Source organism: Grus americana, chromosome 5, assembly GCF_028858705.1.
Source record: "Grus americana isolate bGruAme1 chromosome 5, bGruAme1.mat, whole genome shotgun sequence".
NCBI lineage: Eukaryota > Metazoa > Chordata > Aves > Gruiformes > Gruidae > Grus > Grus americana.
The window spans coordinates 31,166,454-31,176,979 of NC_072856.1; the positions used below are offsets into that span (position 1 = coordinate 31,166,454).

The 10,526-nt window shown below is 42.6% G+C and overlaps 1 protein-coding gene across 5 annotated transcripts in view; it reads left to right on the top strand.

Annotated features, from left to right (window-relative positions):
- Positions 1-6,609, top strand: part of ZFYVE1 (zinc finger FYVE-type containing 1) — a 28,684-nt gene extending 22,075 nt beyond the window's left edge. For 4 of the 5 annotated variants that reach the window (XM_054827520.1, XM_054827517.1, XM_054827518.1 and 1 more), the window contains 7 exons: positions 733-841; positions 996-1,093; positions 1,192-1,309; positions 1,687-1,857; positions 2,629-2,809; positions 3,309-3,422; positions 4,506-6,609. In XM_054827520.1, coding sequence (XP_054683495.1) covers positions 733-841; positions 996-1,093; positions 1,192-1,309; positions 1,687-1,857; positions 2,629-2,809; positions 3,309-3,422; positions 4,506-4,738 — 1,024 coding nt within the window. In that variant the 3' untranslated portion in view covers positions 4,739-6,609. Of the gene's footprint in view, positions 1-732; positions 842-995; positions 1,094-1,191; positions 1,310-1,686; positions 1,858-2,628; positions 2,810-3,308; positions 3,423-4,203 lie in introns of all 5 variants that reach the window. The other variant, XM_054827521.1, reaches the window with a different exon arrangement.
- Positions 6,610-10,526: the final 3,917 nt, after the last annotated feature.

Below are 10,526 nucleotides of genomic sequence, written 5' to 3' on the forward strand. Positions count from 1 at the left end.
CCTGTTCTGCCCATGTCTTTTCCCCAATGCACACAGGGCAGAAAGAAAGGAATGTCTAAAGGAATCCCCTGAAATTTCCTATGATGATTTTTCCTGCCATTTTTAGTACTTAGACAGTATAAACAATCCTAAAGCACATATCATCGTGGGCCTGGGCTGTGTTCAGTGACTCAATCTAAGGGGAGCCCTAGGTCTGATTAGAGCTTGGCTTGTAGCTCTCTGGGAAGAGCCCAAAGATTGAGCCTGGAAGGGCAGTAGATGGCAGTCAGTGCTCTGAGTCTGTGAGCAGTCTATAGCAGTGTGATGTTATGGCTGATTATGCTTCTGGAAACATTTTCTCTCAAATGTGATATAGTGCTACATTCCTGCTCTTTTATGCTCATCAGAGAATTTCTAGCAGCTCCTTGCAAAGGCTGCAGTGTTAACTCTATCCTGGTCAATTTAGGAAGGTTAGTCCTTCCTAAAATTCTCTGTAAAATTTAAATTGGCTACAGTGATCATTTCCTGCACTAAACTGTTGTGTGGTGCTGCTTTGTACTGTGGAACAGTTGCTACACCTCCATCCAAAGAGCCTGGCTTTCAATGGTGAAATATGTCATTGCTGTATGTACAGTTGTGACAATGGTTTGCAGTTACAACACCTATACAAATGCAAGATAGTAACATAAATGTTGGTTAACATCTGTCCTGTATCTAACAGCACCAGCTTATGGTTTGCTTTTGCATATTCAGATGTGGCTGTAAGAAGAGCATGAACCATGCAAAAGAAGGAGTCCCTCATGAATCCAAAAGTCGATGCAGATATTCTCACCAGTATGATAACAGAGTCTACACTTGCAAGGTAAGTAGTGACACAAGGACAAGGTATGAAGAATGGAGAAGGAAAAGATGGTCCAATAAATGAGGAATATCATAGGCATGTGCCTGTTTTCTTACATTTTTTTCAAACGGGAGAGGTGCTCATGGCCTTGACAAGAAAAATTGATGTGTTATAGGCCTGTTACGAACGAGGGATGGAGGTCAGCGTGGTGCCAAAAACCTCTGCTTCCACAGACTCCCCTTGGCTGGGCCTTGCCAAGTATGCCTGGTCAGGGTGAGTGCTGCAGCTAAGATCACTCTGCTCTCTGTTGCCTCTACACTGCACTGGACTTTTAGTATCTCACCGAGGTAACCTGTCTTCCTCTTCTACAGATATGTGATTGAGTGCCCCAACTGTGGGGTGGTGTACCGCAGCCGGCAGTACTGGTTTGGCAACCAAGATCCTGTGAACACTGTAGTGAGGACAGAAATTGAGCATGTCTGGCCAGGGGTAAGTCTGGTTGCTGGATAGTCTTTGTGTATGTGTGCAGCCACGTGCGCGTTTACGTTGGTTCTTCTGGACCTTGATTACGAAAATGGATTGGCTTTCATTAGAGCTGGTCCCTGTCTCTGCTGTTTAAAGAACCTTTGCAAGGGCCTTCAATCATCTTTTGGCAATCTTGAAATGGCTAAGTTGCCAATTTATGAACACTTCATGTGAATGATACACCATTAAAACCTACCCCTGTGTTTCAAAGCAGGGCTGGTGAATTTTTTCTCGTGCTTGCCCTCCAGTTTAATAGGAGCAGTGGGTTGCAGAGCCATCTGCTTCTAAAAAAAATGAGTTTTCCTTGTTTTATTCTCAAATGGATATCTGTCTCATTCCAGACTGATGGATTTCTGAAAGACAACAATAATGCAGCCCAGCGTTTGTTGGATGGGATGAATTTCATGGCACAATCAGTATCTGAACTTAGCCTGGGACCCACAAAAGCTGTGACCTCCTGGTTGACAGACCAGATTGCCCCAGCTTACTGGAGACCCAACTCTCAGATCCTGGTAAATAGCGGCTGCTGCAGAGAAAAGCTTTGCATAGCTAAAAACCCTTTTCCTCACCCTTTAAGTAATGTAGTATTTTGCAGATTCCAAATGCTTCTTGTTTTATTGCAGCATGCTCTTCTCCTACAATTTTGAGAAAACTGTCATGTTTTCAGATCTTCCCTTTCTTGACGTGGCCAGAGAAAGTATGAACAGAGACTCTGCCCGCCCTGCTAAAGAGACTGTTTCCTCCCTACTTTTTGTGACCTCTTTTCCCAGCAGTATCACAGAAAATCCTAGCTTGCATGAGCTTGCTCTTCAAAGCAAAAAATCAACATCTTAAATCTGGCTACTGCAGATGATAGTTCTATTTTTATAGGTGCAGAGATTAAACTCTAGTTTCATACCAGATGCAAAAAGCTGGCCTCAACAATTCAACTACAAGAGGATTCCCTGCGCCTTGCAGGAAATGGATACTTCTTCAATGAAAACTGCCTTCTTACCCCCCACAAAGATCAAAACACCCACCATTCAGCCCTGCATGATGTGGCTGTAATTATTTGTGATTGTGAATTAAGGGATCACAGCAATCTATTGGCTTAACCACTGTGCATCTACCTGTCTGAATCACTTCCCTAGGGTAAAGTTATGGGGCTGGTAGTACCCCAAGTCTTGGGTGAAACTATTTTTCACAATTTCAGTCTGAGTCTTGTCATCTTGGGATTCTGCTCTCTATTTTTCTATTAAGGAAGATCAAGCTAACATTTTTTCTTTCTATGTTGCTCTGATTAGAGTTGTAATAAGTGCAACACGCCTTTTAAAGATAACGACACTAAACATCACTGCCGGGCCTGTGGAGAGGGCTTCTGCGATGGCTGTTCTTCCAAGACCCGTCCAGTGCCTGAGCGAGGCTGGGGACCAGCACCAGTGCGTGTGTGTGACAACTGCTATGAAAACAGGGGCATCCAGTTAGGTAATTCTGACTTGATTGTGACAGAATTATCCCTGGGCAATAGTTAGTCTGAAGTCTTTGTCCCGGGCTTCTGGATCACAACTATTCCCATTGGGTGTGGACAGCATTGTTCAAACTGGGCACAGAGATTTTAGTAGGGGAGCTCAAGAGCTCGACATCTTTCAGCAGGAAGATGACCCTTGCAACGAGCTACCAGATATCTGACCCCCTGGCAAAATTATTTTCTAATTGGATCTTTACTTTGTTTTCCTGGCAGCTGCTGATGGTGTGGAGCTAGCATCAGAGCAGGGATGCTGTGTTTCAGCAGAATATGTATTTTGTCCATTATTGCTGAAGTGAAAGTCCAATCCAAGTTTGGGGATATGGGGGATAAAGGCTGAGGAGAGGCCCCAAGCTGCCTTTTGGGTTTGCTGCTGGTTTTTGCTAATGTAAATTAACTGAAACTTGGCAGAAGTTGTGCTGGACTGAGGTGTTGAGCCTCTACTCTTGTGTCATGCAGATGTGGCTGAGCAGCCTTCAGATGAGGAAGGGGGGACACTTATTGCCAGGAAGGTGGGGGAAGCTGTGCAGAACACTCTTGGAGCAGTGGTGACAGCCATGGACATTCCCTTAGGTGAGCTCTGTTCTCTTCTGATGGATTTTTTTTTTTTTTTTGTCTAGAGGCATGTTTATTTTCACAGAGCAAAACTTCTGATTAAACTTCAGAAGTTTGTGTGACAGGCTGGCACCTCCACTATGGTACCACTGTTGATTGAGACTTCTACAGCCCCCTGCACCTTTCTCGCTTGATGTTTCCTCTTGGTCTTCAGCACGTTGTTTTTGCAGTTCATACCTTCTCTTTTCTCCCTGTCATGCAAATGTGTGTGCACCAAGCTGCGAGTAATTCATGCTCCCCTGATATATCACTGCAGTGACCTGCCAGCTGGAGTTCCTTAAAGGCTGGCCAATTAGGAAGCATTTTATCGGGTTTGGTTTTCTTCCAGAGATGCTGAGTGCCTTTTAAATGTGTTCATGGATACTGCAGGCACTTGGTACTTCTGCAAGGGAGGGCTGAGAATCTGAAGCTGTCCAGGTTGGTAATGATGAGAAAGTAATCAGTAATGTGATCTTCAATGGTGAATTTAGTACAGTGAAAGTGTGCTGCTCTTTCATGTGCTGGGTAGCAGCTCAGGTATGGCAGCAAACACTTTGCATTTGAATCTTGTGCTGTTGGGCCTGACCTCCTACTCATTGCGCAGATCGTTGTTCCACTGCTTTGCCTACAGCATGTCCTGCCATCACCCTTGTGGGTGTTTGTTGTCCGACTCGGTGAAAGGCAGAATAAATCCCTTTCCAGTTCAGACAGCACATGCATTTCTGAATGTTTGGTTTGGTGACTGTTTTTCTGCCCACAGCTGAAACTAAAGGTAGGAAAAAGCAGGTGTCTCAACCTCTCCAAGAGTCTGAGTAAGGGAAGATGCCACCATTTAAGGAGAAACAATCTATCCCTTTGAAGAGAGGCAGTACGTGGGAGAATGACCTAAATGGCTACCCGTTGCACTAAAGTGTTCTGTCAGTAGGTCTTCTTCGTCTCAATGGCAGTGGTATGACTTGCAGTGTGTGAGTGCTTTCACTGGAGTACATTCTTGACACGCTCATGTTCACAGGTTATTTTCTTCTCCTTCTTTCTCGTCCCCCCACCTCGCTTCCTCCGTAGGTCTGGTAAAAGATGCTGCCCGACCTGCATACTGGGTACCAGACCACGAAATCCTGCACTGCCACAACTGCCGGAAGGAATTCAGTATCAAACTCTCCAAGCACCACTGTCGGGCCTGTGGCCAGGGATTCTGTGACGAATGCTCACACGACCGCAGAGCGGTTCCTTCTCGTGGATGGGATCACCCAGTCCGAGTTTGCTTTAACTGCAATAAAAAGCCTGGTGACCTTTAACCCCAGGCTCTTCTCCAGATCTTTGCAATTCTTTATGTTCTCAGGGTTACAAATGAAAATATCTGGTCTCCCTTTCACCTCTTAACCTGTTGCAGCCAGAGTGCATGTTTCCAGTTTCTGGCCTCCTCTTGTGTTATATCCATCTTGGAACGCTGGGAATGAGCTTATGTTCAGCCTCTAGGTTTTAATTTCAAATTAACTGGGGAAGGGAGGGAGCTCCCTTGTAAATGAGCAAACCAAAATCCAGTGTATTTTATTCCAATTAAAAAAGAATATATATCTATATATCTATCTATGTATAATTTAGTATATTAAGAATGCGGTTGGCTAATGAAGCTTTGAGTATTCCTAGTTCAAATGATGGATGGTGTTGTTCCTTACTATACTGGATCAGACTTATGGCCTTCTGATTCTTCTTTTGGAACGTCTTGCTGATCACAGTGTCCTATGAGGAAGGTTTGGAGACTGCGCTGCCAGGAAATCTCTGGTGTCGATGTATGAATTACACCTGGTAATTCAACCAACCCTACATCTGGAGGTGCCGTACTTCTGGCCGTGGAAGAAGATTAAACCCAGATTCATTAGCAAATTTGTTTGAACTGTGATATGAGCAGTGGTCTTGCAGTGCAAGAGGTATCAAGTTGAAATAGACCCCCTGGTAGAGACCAGTAGAGCTCCAAAAAGGTAAAGCTAATCATATGGCACAAGGCAAAGCATTCTGATTTTGCCATTTCAACTTCAATACCAGATCAAAAGGTAGCAGGGTCTTGCTCTCCCTGACAATGTTCTCATATACTCAGGTTTTCTTCAAGTTTCTCTGCCAGCTTGTTGCAGATAAAAGTTTTGTCCAGAGTGGAACAAGAGAACAAGATATGTAGGCAATTCTGAAATATGAAGTTTGAGTTGTTTGGGTTGTGATGACTTTTCTTTTTCCCCACTTTTTAAGTGATCCCGAGTCTATGGAGCCCTGTGTTCTCAGATGTGGTTGCATAGAAACTGCACAGATTTGACTTATTTTTTTTTCTAATAATACGAACTTACAAATCCACCTGGAAAATGAGAACCTTTCTTCTTTGCTCCTAGCAACTGGCACTCACTGGACTTCATCCTTTTATTAAAGGACTGCAATGAATTCACTGATTTTATTATCAAAACCACCACTTAACCTAACTAATACTGTCTTGTACTGTGGATTTGTGGTTCCAGTTATAAGAAGTAAGAGACCATTGTGGATTAAACTGCCTAAAATTCTCCCTTCTTGGCTTACATAGACAAGAATTCTTCCACCACATGAGAGTTGTCTCCTCTTGGAGTGGCTGGAGTTTGATGCAATGTCCTCGAACTGTGGTATTTTTTCCTCAGCTTATTAAATGTGCTCTTGTGTAGATGAGTGCCCAACACCCTGGTTTAGGACTGTATTATTAACTGCTATAAAAGATTTTATCTTCTGAACAAGCGTACTGACTTTTTCCTTGTAACAAGCGGTTCTCACTTTGTGTCTGAAAGAACATACAAAGTGATTGCCCCTTCGCAACTACATCCAGCCTACACATGGAAGTAGACTTGGAGGACGTTTCAGGACACCTTCGGTACTGGCCAAGTTTACTGGGGACTGAAGTCTGCCATAAACTGACAGTTGCCCAAAGGAGGGCATGAGTAGGTAGAAATCCTCTCTTAAGAGACATTCTGCACATCCAGCATAATTCTGTGCTTCAAAGTATTTTTATTTTTTTAATGGGTGAGCAATGTGTTCTTGGTTTGTAGGCTGAGCCCTGTGTGCTGTTTATGCATGTAGCTTTACTACCATGTTAATGCACAAAGAGAAAGCAGCCATGACATTCCTTGTATAAAATCTTTGGCATCTGTTTCAACAACTTGTCTGATTTTTTAATTTTTTTTTCCCTTGTCACAGCCAGAATTACTACTCAAAGAGAAAATATTGTCTAAACGTTTTTAGTATATATGCAATATTAGTAACTTAGCAACCTGTCAATATGCAGAGTCCATTCTTGATTGATTATCCTGGAGCTGAATCTTTTATGCTGTTGCTCAACAAAGCAAAATCTTAGGTGGTGCTTAAACTGCAGCAGGTTTGGTGTTACTCTTTCTGGACAATGTTGAGGATTATTTGGGTTGTTTTCCAAAATGAAAAACATATCTGTAAGGTTTAAGTTCACTGCTGCTTTCTGTACACGAGAGCTTTTCTTTTTTCTGATAGTATGGGGTGCTGTGAGTATGCAGAGTATAAAATATGGTTATTAAATGGATTAGCTGTTTAAAGGGAATAGATGCTTATGTTAGCAGAGCCCAATGCTATTTGGTGTTAACACATTAAGATTCAATAAAAGGGCTCTAAACAATGTCTGTGGACAGAAAGGTCTACAGGAAACTTCAATGAAGGAAATAGAAATCCTGAAAAAAAATCACTAAAGTGACATGGGAGCATCTTGTGCTTGGGCTGGGACTGTCAGCCTGAAGACAAGGGTTAATACTAGGAGTAGAAACCTGTGAAGAGTTTTATTCCTAAACTCTTAGGAGAGGTGCTTCGCATGCAGAGGTACTGGTAGCATCTGAGCAGAGTGAGTCTTTGCAAAACCTGTCAGCAGTTAACAGCAACCTCGCTGGAGCTCTGCAAAAGCCCAAACTGTGAGTGTGTCATAATGGCAGTATGAGACGGGTCTGACACCCTGATGCAACTCCTGTGTGAAAAAGTCTTGGTTATTTACAAGGGCAGGGATAGGAGGGGACTGTTTTCCAGGAAATTTCCAGATCACTATGTGTGTTTTACCAAAGACAAATTAATTAATTACCATGAAATTGCGGTTGGTCGAGATGGGAGTGATTCCTTTGGATCAGCTGAAGTTCACTGCAATGTTAACGTTTCAGTAGTTAAAATCAGCAGACTGTCTTGGTAGGATAATGAATTCAGTTGGTCTGAGATGTGGCATGATAAAAGCATGTTCTGAGAAACAGAACGAAGTTGACTGACTGATGTAAATCTCTTGCCAGAAAAATGATGTCAGATTGATTATTGGCAGATCCAGCAGCCTCTGCACCTCTTCTGATTAGGAAATGCTATGAAAAACATCAAGTAAAATAAGAATCATGTGAATTAACTGATGTACAAAGACATGCCCCAGTGAAAAACTAATTCCTGACCCAGAGCACCACACAATAAGCCTAGATTTGTAGAGGAAAAAATGTCTGATGTGACTGCTTTATTCTGATGGATTTTTTTTTCTGTCGTGGGTACCTATGCCAATTCAGCATAAAGATTCATCTTCAAATAGGTGATGTGGGTTTTCCCTCTCCTTTTGTGAAGGAGATATATGTGAGCTTCCTATAGATGTGCAGACTTTTAGTTAGACTCCCTAGTCAAATCCTTTAGGCCAAACTTGGCTTAAATGTATACCAGGTGCACATTGCACCTGAGACTTGCAGCTCGGGAAGCAGATGGCAGAACAGCATGGCTGTAACACGTAGCTATTATCAGGGTAGCAGCAGGCTGTAACATGTAGCTACTTGCACAAGAAAAACTGCTTTGTCTTTCACTTCTCCCTCCCCCTTTTGGTTTTCCTGCTCATTCATCCTCCTGTCCAGTTCCTCACAGGGGAAGTTGCACTTGGTGAAGTTGGCCAAGGTATCCTGTATGTCTGTGTCACTTGTGAATTGGACCTTTGATTGTGTTCTGGAAAATACGACAACCCTCGCTAGCTTTTGATGTCAGCAAGAGTTTTTTTTGTTGAAATAAACACCATTGTTATGTTAGATCTGCCTTGCATTTATGCTAGGTGTCTTGTCTGCTGTGGCTGTGCTGAGACATTCACAAATGCCCCTCCCTGTTGCTTTGGGTATCCTGGGCTTTAACATTGCAGGGCTCTGGCTTCCTACCTGGCCATAACACACTTTGCTCCTCTTCATCTCTTGGCTTCCAGCACAAGCAGCCCAATGAGGTTTAAGTACTACTATCTATTTTGCAGCCTCTTCTTTTCATGTTTGATTGTCAACTGACGTTGTCAGTCACTGTAGCTCCACACACTGTGGCATTGTCCTTGCATTTGATTTATTGCTGAGGGCTGTAATATAATTTGGCACCAACAGCTATGTCTTTGCCTGCCAGTAATTTGAGTACAGAGAGTGATTTGGGCAAGCGATAGAACTGTCTGGTTTTTGTTGTCCGTGTCCTGTCCCCATCCCCCGCTTTAGCTGAGCACTCTTTCTTGGTAAAGCAATGGTGACATGTATATTCTGTCAGCTACAGCACATAGTATGTCATAAAATGTTTTTGTTCATAGTGCAGGCACATCAACAATGAAACAGTGGCAATGCCAAAATAAATAAAAACTTAGTGTGAGGGCTCTCAAAATCAACAGTGTAATGTGACAAAGACAAAGCTAAACTAGAATGACAGCTAGTCAGTTATCTTAAGCCAAAATTAAAATGCAGTTTAACTTCATTTTTACTGGATATAACTCAAGTAAAAAAATAAGCAATACAGATACAAGTTTATATATACATATGTGTATATATATAAAGTCCTCATGTAGGAAATGTCTCGATTGCAGCATTACAGAAATTCTAATGTCAGGAATGCCTGGAGATTTTGAAACTATCTGATTTCTGACAGTTTGAAAAGCTGGCTAAATCCTTCTAGTTCTGCTTAAAAGGGAGTTTTACAGCAGTGCTGGAGAAAAGCAATAGTGTGCGTATGATAATGTGCAGATGATGACACTTGTCAGGAAGGCATCAGAGTGTTTCACAGCTACCATGGTATTAATAGAACCGCAGATAGGAAAGAAGTTTTTTGAACAAGAAAAGGCAGGTGTTCTTGATTATATTTTCAGACATTACCTAAAACGGTTTATAAACTTTGTGCCTTGGCTTCCATTTTTGAAACATGAAACTAATTTGTAAAGTGCTTTAAACACTTGGGTCAAGCATCTTTCAACCCCAGCCCCTCTCCCCAGAACCCCTGTCTAGAAAGTACTTAGGGTTTGTATTGACTGCTTGATTCAGCTCACAGTATATGTAGCATACATAATATATGCAAACAGCCACCAGCAACTGAAGGTTTGGGGACCAAAGCTGAATTGCCCACTGCCAGATTGCTTTTCTGAAAGTAGCTACTGTAAGGGACCATCTCGAGACTATGTACGTATTCCGGTTTGAATTCTCACTTCCTCGCAACAAATGCTTGATTTTCTAGTACTGTTAGAATAGGTCCCTGTTAAGCTCAAAAATGTAAAAATCTGAGTGAAATGGTGAGTAGTAAATTGATTTTTTTAACCTCTTAGTTTCAGTATTCATCAGGATAATAGAGGAGGATTGACCATGAAGCCATGTACTGCAATAAATCAGGGTAAACAGTAAGCCATAACCCCCCCCACCAGAGAAGACCAGCTTTAGACACTTGAAGTTAAAACTGTAGAAGTTTAAGTTTCTACCTGTTATGTCTAAGAACTTCATGTGACCTAAAGGGTTTTATGTGGAAAGAGCCTTTTTAATCAGGGCTGAGAGATGACAAATAGAAGCAGGGTATATGGAACAGAACAAGGGTGGGACTCCATGGCTTCTGAATCAGTCGTGTTGATGGGAGGGACTGGCAGTTTGGTCAGTGGGGAGAGCCTGGTGGTCTGCTCTGAGCCTTGCCCCAGGGAGCAAAAGGGACCAAACAAGTTGTGCCTGCTGGATGAGGGATGCTGCAACCTACCTTGGAGCGCGGGTTTGGCCTTCCTGAAGTTTCCTACTAGATTCAGTACTTGCTGTGAAGCTGAAGCAAAGAAAGGGA